The following is a 25,000-nucleotide window of genomic DNA, read 5'->3' as shown; positions in this document are numbered from 1 at the left end:
CATTGACTTCCTTCAAATCCTCTAGCATCCGCTAGCATCGGGTGCAAACGGTAATCATCTATTTCTTCGTTTTTACTCATTTTAGTGATAAATATTCTTTCATGCGGCGTGTCTTGGGCAAGTAAAATCTGGCGGCGGAGTCCATTCCCCTTCCTGTTTGGGTTTGTTGTTGTTGTTAGGTTTACTCCGCACATGCCTCAGGTAATACTGGCTTACGCGGTTACCGTCAGCAAAGGAGTACCTGACCCATCTGGAAATAAAACCACGTTCGTATGGCCTGGTAACAAGACCGGGTGACCTTGCTGAAACAATCCTCTGTGGAACTGTTAAGGGAGGAGGGGTGGGGGTTGGGGGGGGGGGGGGGGGGGCGAAGGGAAAGACAACCATCAACCAAGAGAAAACAAGAAAGAAAAAAGAAATGACAATGAGAAATGGATGGGGAAACCTTTTTTTTTTTTTTTTATTTTTTTTTTTTACCCAGACCCTGGCTTTGTAGCACAACAGACAGAGCTGGGGGAATCAGGTGAACAGTTCTTGAGAGCTTCGGCACAGTGACTCTCTCTTTAGGGAGTTGAGGGGGAAGATGATATACGTGTAAGTGACGTGTTCTTATTCCAAGTGCTACAGTTCACGGTGTACTGCCCACCCTGTTGTATGGCTCCGAAACCTGGGTCACCTACCGGCACCACATACGACTGCTTGATCGCTTCCACCAGCGCTGCCTTCGCACCATCCTCAGCATCCACGGGAGTGACTACATCACAAATGTCGAGGTCCTGGAGCAGGCAAAGACTATCAGCATCGAGGCAGTGCTGCTAAAGACCCAGCTACGTTGGGCAGGGCACGTGTCCAGGATGGAGGACCACCGCCTGCCCAAGATCGCGCTGTATGGCGAACTGTCCACTGGCCACCGTGACAGAGGAGCACCCAAGAAGAGATACAAAGACTCCTTGAAGAAAGCTCTCGGTGCCTGTCACATTGACCATCGCCAGTGGTCCGCAGTAGCCGCTGATCGAGAGACCTGGCGACGCACCATCCACCAAGCTGTCTCCTCCTTCGAAAACAACCGCAGGGCCAGCCTTGAGGACAAACGCAGAAGGAGGAAGAACCACGACGCTGCAGCCGCGAACCCAGACCAGACTTTCCCTTGCAACCGCTGCGGCCGACTCTGCTTTTCCCGCATTGGCCTTGTCAGCCATGAGCGTGCCTGCATCAGACGTGGACAACGCCCTTCCTAGATCTTCGTCAGCGAAGCCAGGCCATGACAGTTCACGGGGTGAAAGGTGAAGATAATGTGCATGTAAGTGACGTGTTCTTATTTCTTATTCCAAGTGCTACAGTTCACGGGGTGAAGGGTGACGATTATGTACATGTAAGTGACGTGTTCTTATTCCCAGTGTCACAGTTCACTAGGTGGAAGGTGAAGATGATGTACAGGTAAGTGACGTATTCTAATTCCCAGTGCTACATGGCGTTTCTCTGTTGGTTGCTGTGGACACTACACTCACTGGCATAGGGCTTTCACTCTGGACTACAGTAGTTGTCGTTGTTGTGTTCACTGTTTTAACCCTTTCACCGCCAAGCTCGCTTTTATGCACAGGCGTGGTAGAGGACCCATGTCACTGAAAGGTGACCATTCATTGGTCTGTTATCCATGAACCTACTGTTCTTAATGCTCGGTGGTAGGATAGGCCATATTTTCTTATACATCGCAGGCGGAATCCCCAGCTATATTTAGCCACTATCTTTTCTGTGTTTATACCACAAGGGAATTTTGTACTCTAAATTGACTGGCGGTGAAAGGGTTAAGCTCTTCTGTGTCCTCGGGTTCCATCCTCCAGGCCACGCTCCCACTCCACTGCCTTTTCTTTGTTGGTTTAAACACCTTTGCAAAATCTTACTTTCCCAATAGAAGGATTTGTTTTTCTGCGTGTGTTTTCCTTCATGGTTCCGTTGATCTGTAAAAAAAGAAAAAAGAAAAAAAAGGTTACAATTATGAGTGCAATGGTAGAGAGAAAAAGAGAGAGAGAGAGAGAGAGAGAGAGAGAGAGAGAGAGAGAGAGATGCACATATAATCGGTTCTGTTCATAGCCTTTATACTGGATTATAGCCTGATGATGGTGATGATGGTGATGATGATGACTACGTTTTTGTTTTCTTTTCACCCGTTGGCTGGCAGATCCCAAGGCATTCCAATGCAGAAATGCAGAACTGCGCCAAAAGAGATCTTTTACAAGATATATGTATAAAGGAAAGAAAAAAAAAGTCTAGCTACTCCAAGTTATTTGAAGTAAAGTTGACTCAAAGGTATTCAGCTGCTACAGTTGTTTCTGGCAGTTCCAGTGCCATATAGTGTTGGGGGAAAAGAGAGTGAAAGAAAAAAAAAAGAAAACTCCCTGCACTGCGTTCTCCTTAGTCTGATATTTTCTTTGGCAGGAGTGGAGGGGTGGGGTGGGGGACTAGAAATGACCCCACCATCTCAGCTTAGTTATTGAGATTCACGTACAGCATGGCCACTCGTGCACGCTTTCCGCCATGCTGGAGTTCAGGTCACTCAGGGACTCTGACCACGACACTGATACCTAATGTTTTGTAGTCAGGTTAAAAGGTCCAAGAGCCTTTTCACATCAGTCGTGGCAGTGGATTTGTATTCACTGTGTCCATGGCTTGGCATTGTAAGGCGGGGCAAAACTCCTCTCTTTCCGCCGTTTTAATTAACCTTCCAAACCGAAGTCAGGTTTCCTTTCACACCTGAGCGGAGTGAGGAGGTTCGGGATTAAAATGCATTTCCTAAAGACACTACACCTTTCCTCGAACCAGGGGTGGGTTGCATGAGCGAAATTCGCAGCGCTAAGTTTCATTATCGTTAAGAATGCTGCTAACTCCACAGTAAATTCCATATACTTAGGAACATTCTTAACACTAAGCACACTTACCACTGCGAAGATCGCCTCATGCAGTTTCAGTTTCAGTTTCAGTAGCTCAAGGAGGCGTCACTGCGATCGGACATATCCATATACTCTACACCACATCTGCCAAGCAGATGCCTGACCAGCAGCGTAACCCAACGGCCTCATGCAGCCCAGCCCAGGACCTCAAACCCTGATCACTGGTGAACACTGTATCAGAAGTCAACGCATAACCGTGTGTTGTGGTAGCAGTTTGCAATAATCCGTGCGGACAGCTCTCCCTCTCTGGACAGCCTAGGTCTTGTCTTGGTGCAGGGTTGACATACTGTGCAGGCGTATTCCACTGAGAGCGTGGACAGTGGTCTTCTCTGCTGAGACTGGTAGGTTTGTTGGTTTTATCGCGTCACGTGTTGTTGACGTCTGTCTTCCTCCCGTCTGATGTCCTGGCACACGGGGACTCAAGGTAATTAGATAGAGGTGGCTGTTGCTCATGTGTGACCATCAAGTTCTTACATGGGCGACAAAATTTGTTCCCTTGCGAATGACCGAAAGAAATTCACTGTTTTTTTGTTTTTGTTTGTTTGGTTTCGCTATTTCTTGTTGTTGTTTTCTATCCAGATTTTGCCCTTGTTGTCTAAGGGCTGAAGGTCTATTTGCAGAAGGTGTTGGTTTTTAGTGAAACGTCGATAGTCAGCGGATAGGCGTGTCAGTGAGGTGAGTTGCTGTTGTGGAAGGGGCGGGGGTGGCGGGGGGGGGGGGGGGGGGGGGGGGGGTAATTGATCCTGGCAAAAACGTGTGCTGGCCCAAACACATATCCCCATGGTCGAGAGTACCATGGTACTCCCGAAAACAAGCCGATGTAGTCTGGTATGGTGCCATGGACCACCACTGCCTGTTCCCGATCTTCGAGACAGGCCCTGTGCTACAGACCGACTTGGATACAATAGAACAGAATAGAATACAATAGAAAAGAATATAATATGTCTTTATTACCAAGTGTACCGAGGACACAAAAAATACGACTTATGCCTTGTCTTTGACTCCACAGTGGGGAGGTTATGAAGCAGGAGACTGTGATAGATTCATGAAATGCCCGGGCAAGGTCCGTTGTGATGATGCCTGCTTGATGACCATGCTCCATGTTTTCACTCGCTGTTCAGTAAAGTCCAGCACATGGGTGTCGCAAGATCTTGATTTGCGGAAGCCGTGCTGTTCTGGTCTGGATTTCACGTCGTTCTCGAGGTGGTGCATGACATCAAAAACAATCACATGGGCTATGGTAAATTGCTCAGTTGTAGTGTTTGCCAGGCGGCAGGTCAGGGGCATAGCCACTGATATCCCGAAGATGCTATTGTATGGCCAGCTGAAGGAAGGCCACTGCGAACTTGGAAGACCCCGCAAGCGCTTCCAGGACACCTTGAAGACAAACCTCAAAGCCTGTGACATAGTCATCGCTTCCTGGGAAACTGATGCCCTTGACCGCTCTCGCTGGAGGATGCTGTGCTCTAGTGGCACAAAGACGTTTGATAACAAGAGAACGCTGGCCATTAAGGAGAAGCGTGAGCGAAGGAAGAAGGGCTCAACTTCTGGAGACGTTTTTCCCTTGCAGTGCTGCGCATCCGGAATCGCCCTCTTCTCCCATAGGAGGACACACACCGACAGATAAGTCTGCCTGCCTACTCATACGTCCGTCCGACGGGAGACTCCATCATGTGTCAGTGTTTGCCAATATTTTGGAAACGGGCGTCACGTATGCAAGTCAGCAGTCTGATGGAACAACTCCTGTAGCGGTGAGGAACTGGTGAGATCGGGGCTGTTACGACTGACAAACCCATAAGAACGAGGTGATTGATGTAGTTCGTACATAGGCCTTCTAGGGATTATGGAGAGAAAGAGAGCAGAAGCAAATAAGTAGTAACAATAAGGCAAGATCATTACACGTGTGTGTAACAACCATCATATAGAGAAATTTATCTGTCTGAATTACGGTTTGTTTGTTTTTTTTACCAGCTGCTACTTTTCGACTTTGATTAAGGGGTTTTTTTTGTGTGTTTTTGGGTTGTTGTTTTTGTTTTGTAATTGCACTGAATGTTGTTTCCCGTATAGTTGCTACATCGCAGAGTATTATGTTTTTTGAACGCTCGAATGGTGATGAGTCATCTGTGGCTGTGAGGCTTTTCGAGGTGTACAATTCTGGTCTGACCACCTTGAAGTCCGCACAGAGACAGTGCACGTTCTCATCAGTACCCGGCTTTTTTTTGTTTGTTTGGTTGGTTGTTGTTTTTTTGTTGTTGTTTGTTGGTGTGTTTTTTTTGTTAGTGTTTTTTTGTTTGTTTGTTTACTGTAATTGCAAAACAATTTTGCTGACACTGTCTAGTCTTCCAGGTTAGAAGCTGGCAGGGTATTGAAGCCATTGCATATCGGTGCCTATAACTGGTACTTGATACCAACGAATGGAGAATCATGTTTACTAGTATCATACATATGTTTTTGATTATCCACTGTGAACACATAATCATCTCATGAATTTGATGAAATAGCTAAGATGATGGTAAACCGCATGGGGGATAACCTGTATTTTAGTCCGGAAGGATACTAAATGGACTTGGCCATTTTCAGCACTGTGTATAAAATGTCCTACGTCATTCTAAACCCAGTTATTTGTTGTTGTTTTAATGTCCGACTTCTTCATTACCACAGGCTGAAAGACAGCAACGCCTTGTATCTTCCTGAACGGAAACAACCGATGTGTTGCCTCTGAAAAGGTACCGTCAGGGTTCAGACTGGACATGGGCCTAACACCTGTGTGTGTACCAATCTACTAAAAGCATTCAAATGTTATAGTAGACTGTTAGTACATCACTACTGGTTGGTTGCAGAGGTGAAACATCCCTTAGTCAACGCTTTCGAATCTTAATTAACGAGAGTTGAACATAAACCTGTGCTGCTTCGTTTTGTTATTGTTTTGTTTTTGGGTTGTTGTTTTTTACAGGCTGCTTTCGGACACGAGATTATACAGAAGGAAAAGAGAAGAAAAAAAGCTGTGAAGTGTTGTTTTGTTGTTGTTGTTTTTTGTGTTTATTTGTTTGTTTTAAATTAAACACAGCAGTCATATGTGATACAACGCAATACAAGACTTTGGTGCTGTAAAGGTTGTTGTTGTTTTCTCTCTCTCTCTCTCTCTCTCTCTCTCTCTCTCTCTCTCTCTCTCTCTCTCTGTGTGTGTGTGTGTGTGTGTGTGTGTGTGTGTGTGTGTGTGTGTGTGTGTGTGTGTGTTTATTTGTTTGTATTGAATTAAACACAACAGTCATATGTGATACAATGCAATACAAGACTTTGGTGCTGTAAAGGTTGTTTTTTTTCTTTGTGTGTGTGTGTGTGTGTGTGTGTGTGTGTGTGTGTGTGTGTGTGTGTGTGTGTGTTTATTTGTTTGTTTTAAATCAAACACAGCAGTAACTGGATTTACAAAGCCTAAATACACAGGACACTAATTACTTTCTTGTACAAATAAAGGGATAGGCAGGTTTGTTTCACTGCTGCACTATTTGTATTCCTCGCTCAATATGTTGTTGTTGTTTGTTTGTTTTTTGTTTTGTTTTTTTGTTTTTGTTTTTGTTTTTTTGTTTTTGTTTTGTTTTTTTTCTTTTTTTAGACCTGTGACAAGATGAAGTCCAACAAATAATTATAAACTACATACATTCCTGCCACCCTGGGGGGTGGGGCGGTTGGGAGTTGTTTGTTTGTTTTTTGTTTTTGTTTTTTTGTTTGTTTTTTTGGTTTTTTTTAATTATCAATAAGGTCATTAATTCCTCATGGAAGGGTAATGCTTTTGACTTTCGTTTTTATTTATGTTGTTGTCTTCTTCTTCTTCTAAAGGATCACATCCATTGTAGTACATATTCAAAATCTACACAAAATAAAACATGGAATAACGACAGGAGGATTAAACAAAAGATGTAAACTCATCAACACTGCAAAAAACAAACAAAAAAAGCTTTGATAAAAGGTAAGGGTTTTTTTTGTTTTTTTATCTACATATAAAGCCGGAATGACATTGTTGTGCATGTGAATAAGTGTGTGTGTGTGTGTGTGTGTGTGTGTGTGTGTGTGTGTGTGTCTGTGTGCGCATGTGTGTGTATTTGTGTGTGTGAGGGAAGGATTGGTACGGGGGCTATGCGTGCACGTGCATGTGTACGTGTATATACCTGTATGTGCACGCATGTTGGTCCGCGCTTGTGCTCACTGTTTGTTTGCACTTGTGTGAGCAAAAGCGTAGCCCTGTGTGTGTGTGTGTGTGCTGTCTGTCTGCGTGGGAGAGAGAGAGAGAGAGAGTGAGAGAAAGAGAGAGTCAAAACAGTCAAAGTCAAAAGTATTCTAATGTCAGGCATCTGGTCCATAAGATAAGTGATGGCATGTCCTGTGTACAGGGGAATGTCTACATTTTTGTACCTTACATCCGCACATTTATTGCTTTGTGAAAAAAACTAGACAGCTTAACTGAACCAAAATCATTTGCACCAGTGATGAGCAGAATCTAAACATACAATGATTTCGAGAATACTTTGGCGGAATAAATTCACTTCATATTTCATTATACTTGGGACATATAAGTAAAAGGTGAGGTTCTGATTCTAGCGTTTTCTTGCAAAGGGCACCATTTGTTTCTGTCCTGGCTGGGTTATATTGTAAAAATGTGAATTTAGAGGTGACATACGAATTCTGAGTCTGAAAATGTTTACGGTGTTGGACATTCTTAACAAGATACAAAAAAGGGCTGATCCTTAAGTTTTTATTCTGAGAGAGAGAGAGAGAGAGAGAGAGAGAGAGAGAGAGAGAGAGAGAGAGAGAGAACGCGAATGGGAATGCGAATTGCTTATCTTTCAGGCCATGATCCCTCATGAAGGGATAAGCGAACAAATACCATACCAAAATATCCAAGAATAAAATCAAATTTCAACAAAATAATATTGAAATGAGAAACAATAGTTTATGATATACTAGTAACGAGGCTGAAATTTATCATAGTCTGAATGTTTTATATAAGAAACATGATAGATTATGCACGTCACGTTGTCTTGTGGATGACATCAGCAGACTTAATAGGCAAGGGCCAGGCAGAAAACGGCAACGCGTATGGTGGTGGTGTGTCCATCGAGATCGATGATGACCATCGTTGTCATCCAGATGGGGGATGGGGGGAGGGTGGTGGTGGGGTGGGGGGAGGATGCTCATGAATCTATCTGTGAGTGCGGAGATGGCTGAATAGTCCAATCTGCGCACGAAATGTTCGCTGACAGTTGGGGCAGACAAAGACAGGCATATCATTGTCAGGGAGATTGTTTGCCCGTGACTTTCTGGCCTGCCTCTTCTGAACAGCTGCAGCAGTCCTGTTGGCCTCGCACAACTTGGCGCCTTTGTGCACAGCAGCGCGCCATTTGTCACGGTCCGCTGCAGATTCCTCCCAGGAGTCAGAGTTGATATCAAACGCTTTCAGAGAGACTTTCAGAGTATCTCTGAAGCGCTTCTTCTGACCTCCGTGTGATCTGTTCCCTTGTTGCAGCTCCCCAGCAGCCGGTGGTCTGGCATGCGCGCCACGTGTCCAGCCCAGCGAAGCTGGGACTGCATCAGGATGGTGAAGATGCTGGGAAGGGTGGCTTTTGCGAGCACCTCTGTGTCTGGGGTCCTGTCTTGCCACTTGATGTTCAGTAGCTTCCTGAGGCATGTTGTGTGGAAGTGGCTCAGCTTCTTGGCATGTCGTTGGTACACTGTCCAAGTTTCGCAGCCGTACAGTAGTGTGGGGAGAACTACTGCTCTGTAGACCTTTAGCTTGGTCTCAAGACTAATGCCTCTTCTGTTCCAGACATTTGCATTGAGTCTACCAAAAGTTGCGCTTGCTCTTGTAATCCTGACGTTCACTTCATCGTCGATGGTCGCATTTCGTGACAGTGTGCTGCCAAGGTATGTGAACCACTCCACCGCACTGAGTCTCTGACCGTTGACTGTGATGTTGGGCTCAACGTAGGGTTTCCCTGGGGCTGGCTGATGGAGAACTTCAGTTTTCCTCGTGCTGATGGTAAGGCCGAAGTTCCTGCTGGCAGTGGCAAACTTGTCAACGCTGAGTTGCATGTCAGCTTCAGATCCAGCGTTGAGGGCACAATCATCAGCAAACAAAAAGTCTCTGATGATGTCTGTCATGACCTTCGTTTTTGCTTGAAGCCTTCTGAGGTTAAACAACTTACCATCTGTTCGGTACTTTAGGCCGATTCCAACATCGCCATCTCTGAAGGCATCAGTAAGCATTGCAGAGAACATGAGGCTGAACAGCGTTGGAGCCAGGACGCAGCCTTGCTTGACACCATTTGTGACAGCAAAAGGAGCAGATGTTTCGCCATTGTCCTGGACTCGAGCCTGCATGCCTTCATGGAATTAGCTGACCAAGGAAATAAATTTCTGAGGGCATCCGTACTTGGCCATGATCTTCCACAGTCCCTCTCTACTCACGGTGTCGAAGGCCTTAGTGAGGTCGACATAGGTGGAGAACAGATCAGCATTTTGCTCCTGACATTTCTCTTGCAGCTGCCTTGCAGCAAACACCATGTCGGTGGTTCCGCGCTCTTTCCGGAATCCACATTGGCTCTCAGGCAAATGACCTTGGTCAAGGTGTGCTGTGAGGCGGTTTAGTAGGATCCTGGCAAGTATCTTGCCTGCGATGGAGAGCAAGGTAATGCCCCGATGGTTATCACAGGCTTGCCGGTTCCCCTTTTGCTTGTAAAAGTGAATGATAGATGCATCTTTGAAATCCTGGGGGATCGTCTCTTCTTTCCACATGAGTGAGTACAGCTAATGAAGCTTCTCAGTCAGCACAGTGCCTCCATCCTTGTAGACCTCTGCTGGTATGGAGTCTGAGCCAGGTGCTTTGCCACTGGATAGCAGACGGATTGCTTTCTGGGTCTCAAGAAGTGTTGGCGGATCGTCCAGTGCTTCGTTGGTGGGGACTTGTGGGAGACGGTCTATGGCTTCATCATTTATGGAGGAAGGGCGATTTAAGACACTGTTGAAGTGCTCAGCCCAGCGTTCGAGAATTTTCTCCTTCTCGGTGATCAAGGTATTCCCATCTGCACTGAGGAGGGGGGATGATCCTGAGGATGTGGGGCCGTAGACTTCTTTTAAGGCATCATAGAACCTCTTCATATCGTGCCTGTCAGCATATCCCTGGATCTCATCAGCTTTGTCACTCAGCCACTTATCCTGCATCTGGCGTAATTTTTGCTGAACAGTCCTGCGGATGGCATTGTACGCATCCTTTTTTGATGTGGACTTTGGGCTGCTCAGGTAGGCTTGATGCAGACGGCGTTTCTCATCCAGAAGCTGCTTGATTTCATCACAGTTTTCATCAAACCAGTCTTTGTGCTTTCTGATCATGGGTCCCAGGATCTCTGAAGCTGTACTATAGATCAGCTCATGCAGGGTCCTCCAGTCAGATTCCACATTCTGTTTGTCCAGAGAGGCGGATTCCAGACGATCTTCCAGCAGCTCCACAAAGGACTGTTTGATGGTGATGTTTTTCAGCTTAGCTGTCACTGCACGGCCATACAGACGGGCAGAGAGAGGGGTGGGGTGGAGGCGGAGAGGGAGACAGACAGAGAGAGGGAGGGAGAGAGAGAGAATGAATCAGAACCACAGCTGAAGTGGAGGGTGCGGATCAGCTCACTTGTCTGTCTGCAGATGGGGACGTGGACACAGAAACCTATTCGTAACCTTGTTTCTTTTTGTTTTTGTTTTTTTGTTTTTTTCCCCGAGGCCAAAACTATAGTTAATGAACCATATGTTTATGCAAACTAGCCTGGAATGATCCCCGGGGGTAAACTTCAGCTAGTCAGAACGTACTCCCTCCTACCCCCCGCTCCCATAGTTGATTTCAACCCAACCCAACCGCACTCCTGATACATAGGGGTGTCATTCTAGGCTCGCCCGAATGTCCCCCCCTGTCTCGGTAGGCTGCGAGACATGGACCTGTGACAGCACTCTGTCCGAGGAAGCTGGGTGAGTTTCAGTTCTGCAGCCGGCCTACACAAGATCCTTGGTGTCAATCTTCTTCTTCTTCTTCTTCTTCTCCCTACACTCTGTGAAGTTTCACTAGATGACGCTGAGAATCAGACAGAATGTTCATCTGCATGCTATAAAACCCGATCAGACTCCATTAAATTCCACTGATTGTTTTCTGGAATTAAAAAAAAAAAAAAAAGAAGAAAAAAAAACAACAACTTTAAGCCTTTGTTTCTTCTGTATGTACTTCCTGTCAATAAAGTTGTGTATACTGATTGTTATTGAATGTTATTCATATTTATTGTTAGTGTGTATTTGCCTGCTTACTCGAGTGGGTTTTTGTTTGTTTGCTTATACTTTTGGATATCATTCTTTCTAGTATATCTGGCGTGTGTAAAAGATGTTTGTGTATGTGACAATGCCCCAATGGGAACGTGAAGTAAACTTCTTGCTTCGCACAGAAAAAGAACTGTTCACCAGATTCTTCCATGTCTGTCAGATGTGTGTCAGAGCCTGCCTGGATCTCTGTAAATGGTTTTCCTGTCCATTCTGCAATGTTCTCAGTCCATCGTTGTTGGGTTTTTTTCGTCTCCCCGCCCTCCCCTCCCCCCCCCCCACCCCCCTCCCCCTCCCGTCTCCTTCAATCAGTATTCATCGGAAGGTTGTTTTAGTAAGGTATTAGATGGAAGGAGACAGAAAACCCGAAGCAAGAGATCCATTACTGTGCAAAGCTTACCTGCTGCTCGTCAAGGCACAACGGGGATGGTCCGGTGGCAACAGAAAAGAGTGGAGCGCCCTTCTGCCTTGCGCTTTATTATATCTATTTATTTGTTACTTTTGTCTGATCATTTTATTTCGTTTTACGTAAATGTTTTTACACAATACCAAGGTCGGATCCACAGGCGTAATTAGCGTGTTGGGTTTTTGCGAAGGTCATGCATCTATCAATCACTCTCTCTCGACCGTTGGCATTAACAATGAGGGCATTTATACTTATCGGATTCGTTGTTGTTGTTTCTCCTTGTTCTTCTTTTGCTCTTGTTCTTATTCTGTCCAATTTTCTTTACATTCACACGTGTGTGTGTGTGTGTGTGTGTGTGTGTGTGTGTGTGTGCAAGAAGTACACACTTTCTTGATGTCTTGGGCACGGCTACTTGCAGAAAGCGCTGAGGTAAATACCGAGACCGTTAAAATAAGAAAATAAAAAAAATAAAAATGTCTCTCTCTCTCTCTCTCTCTCTCTCTCTCTCTCTCTATATATATATATATATATACATATAAAGAGCTTTATTTTGATGAGGCAGCTGAGGACACCACCGACCACACTCCCCCGCCACGTTTCCACAAGAAAACACTACAACCCAGATAAAGGCAGGGACGCGGCTCTGGACACCTACTGCCAAAACCTAGAGCTGAAGGCATCCACCTACCAGTGCCCTGGAAGACTGAAAGACAGTCTGAAAGCCAGTGAAAGAAAGGCACTTAATCAGCTATGGGAGAAGGTGTTGAACAGAGAAATTCGCATCAGCACGGCTGACAAGGGTGGTCCTGTAGTTATTCAGGACGTTCAGGGCTACATCCAAGAAGCGGATCTGCAACTCAACATCCAGCTGCATTACAGCAGAGTTAACAAGTGCAGGTGGCCAAGAAGTCCAACGAACTTCTCAACAAACTCCATGATGACAAACACATTGATGACCAGACTCACAAATGGGCCCTACTAGAACCAAACAAAACATGAACCCAGCGTTTTTACCATCTACCAAAGATCCATAAAACACTCGACAAGCCCCAGGAAGACCAACTGTCTCAGGAGTGGAAGGCTCTACAGTCAAAATGTCCCAACTCGTTGACTCCTGGCTACAGAATCTAGTCGTTGGGCTCCCTAGCTACATCCAAGATTCCACTGCAGTGCTAAGGATGCTTGAGGACCTCAACGTCAGTGAAGGTCCTTTTGGTCCTGAAGCAACTCTGGTGACGATAGATGTCGTAGGGCTGTACACGAACATACCCCACGACGACATGTTGGAGGCCATCACCTTCTTTCTGACGCTACACCATCCTGACAATGCACCACCAACTTCTGACAACATAGATGTCGTCTTTCACGTCCTCAGGAACAATTATTTTACCTTTGAAGGACGCATATACAAGCAGGAACATGGGACAGCAATGGGCACGCCCATGGCGCCAACCATTGCTGACCTATTCATGGTCTGGCTGGAAAAGAGGATGCTGGAAGAAAGCCCTGTCCACATCGATGACAGCAGGTGGCGACGCTACATTGACGACATGTTCTTGCTGTGGCAGGGCTCGCAGGAAGATCTACAGACCTTTTGCCGACACATCAACACTTTTCATCAAACCATCAAATTCACAGTCCAGTCATCCAGACAGTCCATCCCATTCCTTGACATTCTCATCAAATTTGATGACGGCTTCATCCTCACTGAACTGTTCACAAAACCCACAGACCACCACCATCGTTCATGCCATCCTCATCACTGTAAAAACAACATCCCCTACAGCCAGTTCTTGAGGCTCCGTTGCTTTTGCTCCAAGACTGAAGACTTTGAAAAACATGCTGCTACCATCACGGGCATGTTCCTCAGCCGTGGCTACAGAATAAGCAAACTACACCAGGCTCTGACAAAGGCACGGAGTCTCCCCAGAGCTGAGGTGTTGATGTACAGGACCCAACCCGTCAACACCAGGGTCCCCTTCGTCATCACTCATCACCCCTCCAACCCACCACTACGTCACTGGCTCAGGGAGCAACAGGCACTACTCCACACGAGTGCACGCATGAAAAAGGGTGTGCCTGATGTGCCTGTTGTTGGGGAGGGAAACGCCAGGAGCATCCGAAACCTGATCATGTCCTCCTCCCTTCCCCAAGTCATGCCAACGTAAGAACAGGCTGGTGTGGTGAAATGTAACGACAGGTGCGTCATCTGTAGGGAATATTTGGTAGAGGGAAAAGGTTTCTCCAGCAACACCACGGGAGAAATTTTCAGCATCAGACATAGCATGATCTGCATGTCTTCAAACATCATATACCTGCTCTTCTGTCAGCAGTGTCGTGCGGCCCAGTATGTAGGAGAAACAAGAAATACACTAAGAACACGTTTCTACCTCCACAGGTCACACATCCTGCAGAACACCGGCACCCATGTCACCAGACATTTCAATGCAAAAGATCATTCACTGCGTGACATGAGGTGCATGCTCATAGAGCAGGTCCTCACAGACAACCATGCTCACAGACACACATGGGAAGAGTTCTGGATCAGCAAACTCAGGAAGCTCTATCCTCAAGGCCTCAACACTCTAATTCTCAGGACAAGTCAGGGAGGGAGAGAGAGGGAGAAAAGGCAGGGGGTAGGAAAAAAAAGGGGGGGGGGGGAGATGGGGTTGAAGGAAGGCGAACTGGTTGTCTGAATTTGACGTCATTGTAGAAGTACGTCATTGTAGCGATGACGTGTTTCTATACTACGTCACTTTCATTCACAAGCATTTACGAAGGCAAACGCAAATATTTGCTGTCGGACAGTGTTTCTTTTTTTTCTCTTTTTTATCACATATATATATATATAGAGAGAGAGAGAGAGACCCATACACTCAAGGCCAAACTAGTGCGTTCGGTTGTGCTGTTGGTCATACATCCCCATCTGCCTAGCAGACGATGTGGTGCAGTGACGCCTCCTTAGGTACCTTAAACTGAAATTGTATTGTATTGTGCTGTATTGTTTGGTAAATCAATGCGTTGGGTTGCGTTGTGTTGTGCAGTGTTGTCACTCAGGACATTCCTTGATAAACTAGCAACCATGTCCACAGTTATTCCTCAAACGGTCAAACAACAAACCACAGAATCCGTCACAGATGTCAAGACCGATCGTGAATTCTGCAACAGCAACAACAACAGCAAAAAACAACAACAAAATATACATGTACATATAACAACAAAAAATTACATATATTTATTGCAGTATGTTTTATCATTTCAGCAGTAAACCAACCAACACGATTATTCAAGCAATCGACCGTTCCTTAGTTAATCAATCAATCAACCAGTTACTAAATCATTCAAGTCACCAACTCACACACCACTGGTATATTCAGCCAGTTTTAAAGCTTACCTCTTAGTCACGCACGATCAGGTCTAAAAAGACGAAGATCCCGCAAATAATCAAAATAAATAATTATATGTAAGATCAGAAATGAACAAAGTGAACTAACCAGCCACGCAAGCATGACAAAAAACAAAGCAGCCAACACAGCAACATGGTCTTTTTTTTGTACCGAATTGATGACTCAGATGCAAGTGTTTTCATCGCCAGTTTCGGATTCGTTTCGTTTGACCTACGATTGAAAATCCACTCCCTTCGAACCGTTGTCATCCCGATTCGCCAATTCCCGGCCTGCTTCTTCCTGGTTCACCTATTCCCCATTTACCTCTTCCTGGTTCTTCTGACCGATTTGCCCATTCCTAATTATTGGCGATACCGAATCGCCTATTCCCAGTTGCTTTGTGTGTGTGTGTGTGTGTGTGTGTGTGTGTGTGTGTGTGTGTGTCTGTCTGTCTGTGTGTCTGTCTGTCTGTCTGTCTGTCTCTGTGTGGGTGTGCGTGTGAATATGCGATGGAGAAGGACGGAAGGCAGGGGGCGGGGGGAGGGGATGGGGGGGGGAAACAAACAAATATTTGACAATCGCAATCAATCATTCACATCATTAAGGCACACAACGGCGGCAGAAACACACACACACACACACACACACACACACACACACACACACACACACACACACACACAAGTCCTCAGGGGTATCCCTTGGCTTTTGACGCCGTCAACCAACCATACACAGGAGGCAAACAGGCGAAATCACTCTGGGTGCCGTAGGTTTCAAAGCGGGAGTAGCCTCCGGGTGACGTCCCCTCCCAGCGCACGGCGTCCCGGGAGCGGACGGAGGGACACTCCGGGAAGTAGTTGTAGGGGAGGAGGAGTACTGAGGCCTCGGTGCCCACGGTGGGCGTGTTGGGGATGTCCTCCGTGTGGGGGATGTGGTGCATGCCCAGCGTCACCCAGCTCACCAGGTCCTGAGGACCGTGACACAAGCGCACACACACACACGCGCGCGCAGGGCACACACACACACACACACACACACACACACATACACACACAATAACAATAAGAAGAAGAAGAACAACAACAATAATAATGAAGATAATAATAACACATACATACACACACTCAATAATAATCATAATAATAAGAAAAGCTATAATAATAATAACGATAAGAAGAAGAAGAATCATAAAAAAGAGAAGAAGAAAATTGACAGTGATGGTGTCTATTCTCTAAATGAAGTTCTATGCGCTTTACAAATTCAGGTGAACGTAAACATACACACACGCGCGCGCGCGCGCGCGCACGGAAACAAGTAAATGCGCATACATGTATACTGTATACAAAGATACATACATAAATGTATGCATACATACATGCATACATACATACATACATACATACATACATAATGACAGTCTTTTCTACCATGACCATCAAAACGGCAGAGGAGGTAACTGCTCTCACGGCTATCTGGGCTAGAATTTTATCTTTGTGGAGAGTGTCTTGCCCATGTTACATCCCCACTCTCTCGGCCAAGAGGGTTTTAGTACAGTCGGCGTTAGGGTGGTTCCCAAAAGTCAACTATCCCCCAAGGCTGCAGCACTAAGAGCCACTGCAATTTTGCCTCCTAGTTTGGCTAACAGCAAAATGAAAGCTGCATTATCAATGGTTTCTCCAATGCAATTGGAAATCACATAGATAAAGGTGCGTGCACACATACACACACACAAAAAAAAACACCATATGCACATACCTACACAAACGCACACACACACATACATCCCCCCCCCCCTCTCTCTCACACACACACACACAGAGGACACCGGTACACGATGAGTCCACCCAACAATCCAAGAGAACTTATCTACCGCGCACAAGACACATAAGCTGGGTTTCTTTGGTGGTCAGGCATCTCTGCTTAGCAGATGTGGTGTAGCTTATATGGGTTTGTGCGAACGCAGTGTCGCCTCTTTGTGTAACTGAACAGAACTGAACACAAGACACCTCTATACTGCCAACCAGCAGACCACTCACACACAGGGCGAATCTATACTGTCAGCCTGTTTCAAACTCTTCAATCGTTGGTATTAGTGGAAATATGCCACTTTAACACTTGATTAGACAACATTGAAAAAAGCTTATACAGATTCCGTTTTCTTTTCTTTCTTTCTTTTTTTCTCTTTTTTTTTTTTTTTTTTTTTTTTTTTTTTTTTTTTTTGTTGTTGTTGCTTTTTTCACTTAATCACCTTTGATTACACAACATGGAAAAAAAATGATGTAGATTTTCTTCATCTTTTTTTCATTTCACTCTATCACCTTTGATTAGACAACATGGAAAAACCTGATATAGATTTTCATCTTTTGTTTCTTTTTCATCCATACCAAATTGAAAACCACTCATGTGTTTCTGATTCCTCACAAGTTGTAAACGTACGATAAGCATACGCCCTCCTCTATACAAGTTATAGTTAGCGTTGCATGCTGATGAGTCACCTCATGACATTTTCTCAAGCACAGCTGATGCTGGTGACTTTGACTTAATTAAAGAACATCATCCATGCTGCGAAGTGAGATCGATACAAGTACATTGGGGTAATTCCTATTCGCTTTTTTTTCTGTCATATTCACTGTTCGATTAGTCAATGATTCCTTTTCGGAAGGAGCTGAGAAGCTATGTCAGAAAAAAAAGAGTACAAAAGAAACATTGAAAAGAAGCACACACACACACACACACACACACACACACACACACACACTCGTATGTACAAGCATGTCAAGTATACATGTCACCCTAAGTCTTTTTAAATGATTTTCTGATCTTCTTTTGAATACTTGAAAACCACTGCAGGCCTACTTACCGTCGCAATAGCAATTTCATGTAGAGGGAATAGCGTGGAAATACGAATAAAATTAATATATAAAAAAGAGAGAGATGCGGGATTTTATGTTAGAGAGAGAGAGAGAGAGAGAGAGAGAGAGAGAGAGAGAGAGAGAGAGAGAGAGAGAGAGAGAGAGAGAGAGAGAGAGAGAAACTCATAACTCAGATATCATTTGAAAGCCATTGTATTTACCGTAGCAATAGCTGTGTCACATAGACACAATCACGTGAAAATACAATTTTATACTCTTCCATGAACACAATCATCAGAGCCAGACGGGCAGACAGACAGAGAGACAGGCAGACAGACACAGAGAGAGGAGAGCACTAACTAACCTTATCCAAAATACTGTCGTCATCCGCAATGAAGTCATCGAAGTCGACTACAGGATCGTCCGCGTCGTACATGGAGAAGATGGAGCTGCTCTTCATCTCCTTATCCTTGTGCTCCGTCACCGCCATGCAGTGGTCCGCCCACTTCCGGCTGCGCAGGGCCGGGTGCGCAGAGGGCAGCAGCTGTTTGGAAAAGCCCCGCGCCTCCAGTCTGTACGCCCGAACGTTGCCGAACTTGTTTTTCTTCTCGTTGTTGTAGAAGACGTGGTACTTGGGCCGATCGAAGTTGTAGTGATACAGCGCGTCCTTCTCCGTCTTACGGACGTGATGCTTGAACGAAATTTGCTGGAAGCTTCGCGCGGAGGAGGATGACTCTGAGTACGATGATGATGATGATGATGATGATGATGATGGCGATGAGGATGTGGCTGAAGGCTTAAGAGCGGACAGCCAGGGCCAGTCTCTGTCATCCACCGCCAGGTCTAAAGTCTCGTACCTGTTGGAGGCGCCTCCAACGTCCATGTCCACCTTGAAGTGGAACAAGTGATGGTGCACCGACCCCACCACGCCTTGCTGCACCTGGAACCCGAAGGGGTCTTCTCCGTAGTGGAACCACTGGGCCATGATGTATCCCGTGGCGTACACCTTTGTCTCCAGGGCCCCATTGGCGTGGAAGACGAAGTCGAAAACGTAGTCGTAGTTGTACTCCACGATGATGGCTCGGACTATCAGCACGTGGTCCACCAGGCCTCCGTAGTACGGCCCTTCTCGCCCTTGTTGGGCTCCGGAGCTGAACGGACAATGAATGGTTAATAAGTGAACTAGTGAGCTACCTCCGAAAACATAATATCGCTGCCTACATGGCTGGGTAAATACGGTCATAAACGTAAAAGCCCACTCGTGTGAGTTGCAGTTCACGAACGAAGAGGAACTAGTGAATGGACAATGAAAGGCTCATGAACGAGTGAGCTGAACTGACAATAAACGGTTAATTATCTAGTGAACTAAACTGACAAAACTGTTTGTGAACTAGTGAGCTGAATAGACAATAAACTGTTAATGAATTAATGGTCTGAATGAACAAAGAATGGTTGATGATCTAGTGAGCTGAATGAACAATAACCTGTTATTGAACAAGTGTGCTGAATGGACAATAAAAGGTTACTGAATGAGTGATGAGCTGAATGAACAATAAAAGGTTAATGAACACGTGACCTGAATGGACAATAAAAGGTTAATGAACACGTGAGCTGAATGGATAATAAATGGTTAATGAACGAGTGAGCTGAATGAACAATAAGTAGTTAATGCACCAGTGATGCGGAGACAGAAAAAGGGTATGTCTCCGGCTTTCTTACGAACACAAACGGATACCAACAGGTGAAATATCATAGCCAGATAGAAAGAAAGAAAGAAAGAAAGAAAGAAAGAAGGAAGGAAAGGAAGGAAGGAAGGGAGAAGAACATTGAAAACATTTCTTTTCAATACCTCAAAACCTATCTGAAAACAGAATTGATTTTTTTACTTCTACAGCACACCCCTACTGTGCCTGCCAACGCTCTTTGTATGTATGAAGTATGAGAGAGAGAGAGAGACAGACAGACAGACAGACAGACAGACAGAGTGGGGTGGGGGGATCAGGAATGATCCGTGTAACTTACAATTTTTGTCTTTCATGAAAAACTCCTTGAGCTCTTGGAGAGAAAGGGCGAACAAATGTACAATTTTAGTAGTAGTAGCAGCAGCAGCAGCAGCAGTAATAGTGTCATCGTCATTATTATTATTACTATCTTATCATTATTATTATTATCATTATCATTATTTTTAGTATTGTTGTTGTTGGTGGTGGTAGTAGTGGTAGAAAACAACAACAACATCAACAACAACAAAATCAACAACAACAACAACAAAAATAAGGAGAAAGAAACCCATCTACTAGTCACAAATCCCACCCGCACTACCCCCCACCCCTCCCTCCTCCACACACACACACACACACACACACCCTCCAGCAACAAACCTATGCCTTCGTAGAGGGACGCCGGAATTGTGCTCGAACACACAGATGGAGTTGGTCGCTTCTTTGGAGTAAGAACTCGACTCTGTGTGAGAAAAGATCCACGTGGAAAAGAACTGAGCGTGTTCGGGGCAGTCTACCCCGGGTACCAGAGGCTTGGCGTTGTTGCCCAGGCCGAAAGCGCTGTCCGACAGGTGAGACAGCATGGCCGACGGGTTGGCGCCCGCGTAAAGGACGACAACTTCTTGCAGACTAAGCTCGTAAACGATTCTCTCCCCTGCCCACCTCACGTCCCAGATCTGAGGCCCGGACTCGACGGAGACGCGTACGTTGAAGGACCACTGGAGGTACCTTGTGCGTGGTACAGAAAAAATAAGAAAGAGTCAAATTATGAATAATGTTCATCACACACACACACACACACACACACACACACACAATATATGATATGATATGATATAATATAATATATATACATATATTATATCATATTATATTATTGAAAAAAGGTCCCAATTTCTATGGCTTTCCATGCCCTGTTCTCATGGCGACTTCAGTCAGTTTCAATCACCCTCCTCCACTTACATGCTTGGGCGTGAGTCCTGTCAAGGTCTTCAGTGCCATCAGATTCATGATGGTGGACTGTCGTATGAGGGACATGGAGTCGGTCTCCACTCTGGGGAAGACGCTCTCTCAGTCTGGCTCTACTACGACTAAAAGATTATCATCGAAGTAGGTGGTTTAGTAGGCACTACTGACACCACCAAAGTGACTCAGCAGTAGTACAGGGTCTCCTCTGGCGTGTGACTTCCTGGCTACCTAACAACGATAGTACCCTATGGACTCTCTGACGCTGGGACTTCGACGGATACTGTGCTGTGTATGGGGTATTCTGAATGAGTGGTGTGGGAGTATTACCAATGAAACAATGCTGATAATAGGGCGGGGAAAAAACAGAGCCAGACCACATCATGTGGAAACCTGATCGTGTACATTTTGTCAGAGCAACCTTTCAGTAGTATGACAAGACAAGACAAGACAAGAAGTGTTTATTTCAGGACACCCCCTGAGGATACATTGCAAGATGCAGATCCGCTGTTTGCGTGAAGAAAAATAAATGACTAGATAGTTAGTTAGTTAGTTATGCCCATCACTCCCCCCGGAGCATAGGCCGCTCACAACAGTCCGCCAGAGTCCTCTGTCCTGGGCTGCCCTTTCTTATTGTCTCCAGGTGTGCCCCATCTTCTTGGTGTCTGCCTCGAGGTCACGTCGCCAGTTGTTTCTTGGCCTTCCTCTCTTCCGTTTGCCCTGGGGATTCCATTTCAGTGCCTGCCTAGTGATGTTACTGTCTGGCTTCCTCAGGGTGTGCCCGATCCATCTCCATCTTCTGCGCCGAATCTCGTCTTCAGCTGGCAGCTGGTTGGTACGCTGCCACAGGTCTGCGTTGCTGATAGTGTCGGGCCAGCGTATCTGGAGGATCCTTTTCAGGCAGCTGTTGATGAAGGTCTGCACTTTCCTGATGGTGGTCTTTGTTGTCCTCCATGTCTCTGCTCCATACAGAAGGACTGACTTGACGTTGGAGTTGAAAAGCCTTATCTTCGTGCTAATCGACAACACCTTGGAGCTCCAGATGTTCTTCAGTTGCAAGTATGCTGCCCTCGCTTTGCCGATTCTTGCTCTGACGTCTGCGTCTGTGCCACCCTTGTCCTGCATTTGCTGGTGACTGTGGGAAAGCAGGGCCAGGTCATCCACGATGTCCAGGTCATCTAGCTGGTCAAGTAGTGTCCACTGGATTCCGTTTCTTCTGTCCGCTGTTGATGTTTTCATGGTCCAGTCAATTGCCAGGAGGAAGAGGAAAGGTGACAGGAGACAGCCTTGCCTGACTCCAGTCTTCACCTAGAAGCTGTCTTTGAGCTGTCCTCCATGAACCACCCGGCACCTCATTCCCTTATAAGAGTTCTTGATCAGGTTGACCAGCTTGATTGGCATTCCATAGTGACGTAGCAGCTTCCAGAGGGTTTCGCGGTCTATGCTGTCGAAGGCCTTCTCGTAATCGACGAAGTTGATATGCAGCGATGAGTTCCACTCTAAGGACTGCTCGACGATGACGCGCAGGTAGGTAGATAGATAGATTAAAAAAAAAAAATGAATGAAGAAAAATGTGTGTGTTTTTGTCAGTGTGCCCCTTCTCTCTTCTTCTTCTTCTTTCATACACACAGTTTTTCTCTGTGCGCATGTGTTTGCATGAGAGTGTGTTTGTGTATGTCTGTGTGTTATTCTCTTATATGTGTATGTCCATTGTATAATCAATAATAATGATAATAATAATAATGAACATAATAACAATAACAAAGAACATGACGATAATGATAACAACAACAACAACAACAACAACAACAAAAATAATAATAATAAAACAAAAAATCAACAACGTTTCCACACACTTGACATGACCATCCTCCACGCTGTAGCGAGGACCCCTGGGCTCGTACTGCCTGGGAGGAGGGTGAGGCTTGGGCGGCGAGGGCTCCCCGCGGAGCTTCATGGACCCTTCCGGACCGCCACCACTGCTGCCCCCTCCCCGGGGGTACTTGCTTCGCGCCTGGGGCGTAGCCTCCCGGACGAGCTGTTGGAGGGAGGAGAAGGTGGAGCCCGCGAAGAAGACGGAGCTGATGGTGTAGGATGGCAAGGTGGAGGAGGAGGAGGAGGAGGAGGAGGAGGGGGTCTGGGACACCAGGAGCTGGAAGGGAACAGGGTGCACGGTGGGGAACTCTGCGTTGTAGTAGGCCGTGAAGATGAAGGAGGTGGTGTTCACTGCACACTCAAACACACACACACACACACACATATACAGACACACGCGCGTGCGCGCGCGCGCACACACACACACACACACACACACACACACACACACAGTGAGTGCGTGTGCTCGCTCACAGATATACACACAGACATAGAGAAAGACACACAGAGACACAGACACAGACACACACACACACACACACACACACACACACACACAGACACACACACACACACACACACACACACACACACACACACACACACACACACACACTTTATCATTTGTAACATTACCAATATTCATTATTATTTGTATTATTATTAATACACTTTATTAGTAGTAGGACTACGACTAATACACTTTATTATTATTATCATTATTATTATTATTATTATTGTCATTACTATCATCATCATCATCATCACCACCACCATTATTGTTATGATGATGATGATGATGATGATGATGATCATCATCATCATCATCATCATCATCACTGCTACGACTACTACTACTTCTACAAATGATAATAACTACTACTACTACTACTACTACTGTGATTATCATTATCATCATCACCATTATTATCAATAATTCATCACCATCACCACCACCATCATCATCACCACCGCCATCATAATCGTGATACTCACCCAGGCCGAAGCTGACTTTCTGGCCCTGCAGATGCAGACAGGCGCCGGACCCAAACCCGTACTGACCATTACAGTCTGAGAAGGACACCTCAAAGCTGGCCCTCAACAGCCTCTCCACGCCCGGTACACGCTGCAGCTCCTGAAAGGTGTGCCTTTCACAAAAAAACAAAAGATTTTTGAAAATAAATAAATCCATAAATAGATAAATAAAACAAAATATACTCATCATCATCATCATCATCATCATCATTATCATTATTATCATCATCGTCGTCGTCATTATTATCACTATTATTGTTATCATTATTCTTACATTACTATCATTATCATTACCATTACCATTATTATCATCATCATTACATTATATTATTATTATTATTATTATTATTATTTCGTGGAATGCAACTCCCACGTTCACTCGTATGTACACGAGTAGACTTTTATGTGTATGACCGTATATTTACCCTGCCACGTAGGCAGCCATACTCCGTTTTCGGGGGGGTGCATGCAGGGCATGTTCTTGTTCCCATGTCCCATCGAACGTTGACATGGATTATAGGATCTTTAACGTGCGTATTTGATCTTCTGCTGGCGTATACACACGAAGGGGGTTCAGGCACAAGCAGATCTGCACATAATTTTGTTGACCTGGGACATCGGAAAAATCTCCACCCTTTACCCACCAGGCGCCGTTACCGAGATTCGAATCCGGGTCCATCAGATTGAAAGTCCAAAGCTTTTAACCACTCGGCTATTGCGCATCTCCTGATGCCTGTGACAGCTGGGATGATAGAGAGGGTTGGGAGGGTGAGTGACTTTTTTTCTTCTTTTTTTTTCTTTTTCTTTTTTTTTTTTTAGTATTGTGGTTTCTGTTGTGTATGATGAATGAATGATATGGATATTTATGTAGCGCCTATCCTCGGCCGGAGACAAAAGCTCTAAGCGCTTCACACAAACTGGGGGGTCATTTGCACAACAGACAGATTGCCCACCTGGGTAGAGCCAACTGACGGCTGCCACTGGGCGCTCATCACTCGTTTCTTGTGTCATTCGATCAGATTTCAGGCACGCACTCATACATAGTTGATACACATATGGTGTACTGTTTGGTTATTGCGAAATATGTGCCTGGTTTTAAGTTATTTAGGTTGGTTTTTAAGCGTTGTGAAATGGTTTCTGTGTGTAATGATTTCAGTGTCAAGTATTGTGATATGGGATTCCATCAATT

General features: G+C 45.4%; 1 protein-coding gene across 3 annotated transcripts in view; it reads right to left on the bottom strand.

Annotated features, from left to right (window-relative positions):
- Positions 1 to 14,839: 14,839 nt before the first annotated feature.
- The window catches only part of LOC143282435 (putative amine oxidase [copper-containing]), a 26,904-nt gene continuing 16,743 nt past the window's right edge, over positions 14,840 to 25,000 (bottom strand). For all 3 annotated transcript variants that reach the window (XM_076588077.1, XM_076588076.1, XM_076588075.1), the window contains exons 5-9: positions 23,773 to 23,924; positions 22,758 to 23,127; positions 20,317 to 20,664; positions 18,300 to 19,086; positions 14,840 to 16,050 (exon numbers count right to left, since the gene is read on the bottom strand). In XM_076588077.1, the coding sequence (XP_076444192.1) occupies positions 15,772 to 16,050; positions 18,300 to 19,086; positions 20,317 to 20,664; positions 22,758 to 23,127; positions 23,773 to 23,924 (1,936 nt within the window). In that variant the 3' untranslated portion in view covers positions 14,840 to 15,771. The remainder of the gene's footprint in view (positions 16,051 to 18,299; positions 19,087 to 20,316; positions 20,665 to 22,757; positions 23,128 to 23,772; positions 23,925 to 25,000) is intronic.

This window comes from Babylonia areolata, chromosome 5 (assembly GCF_041734735.1).
Source record: "Babylonia areolata isolate BAREFJ2019XMU chromosome 5, ASM4173473v1, whole genome shotgun sequence".
NCBI classification, from domain to species: Eukaryota; Metazoa; Mollusca; class Gastropoda; order Neogastropoda; family Buccinidae; genus Babylonia; species Babylonia areolata.
Note: the sequence above shows the minus strand (reverse complement) of the source record. Positions and strands in the feature narration are given on the sequence as shown.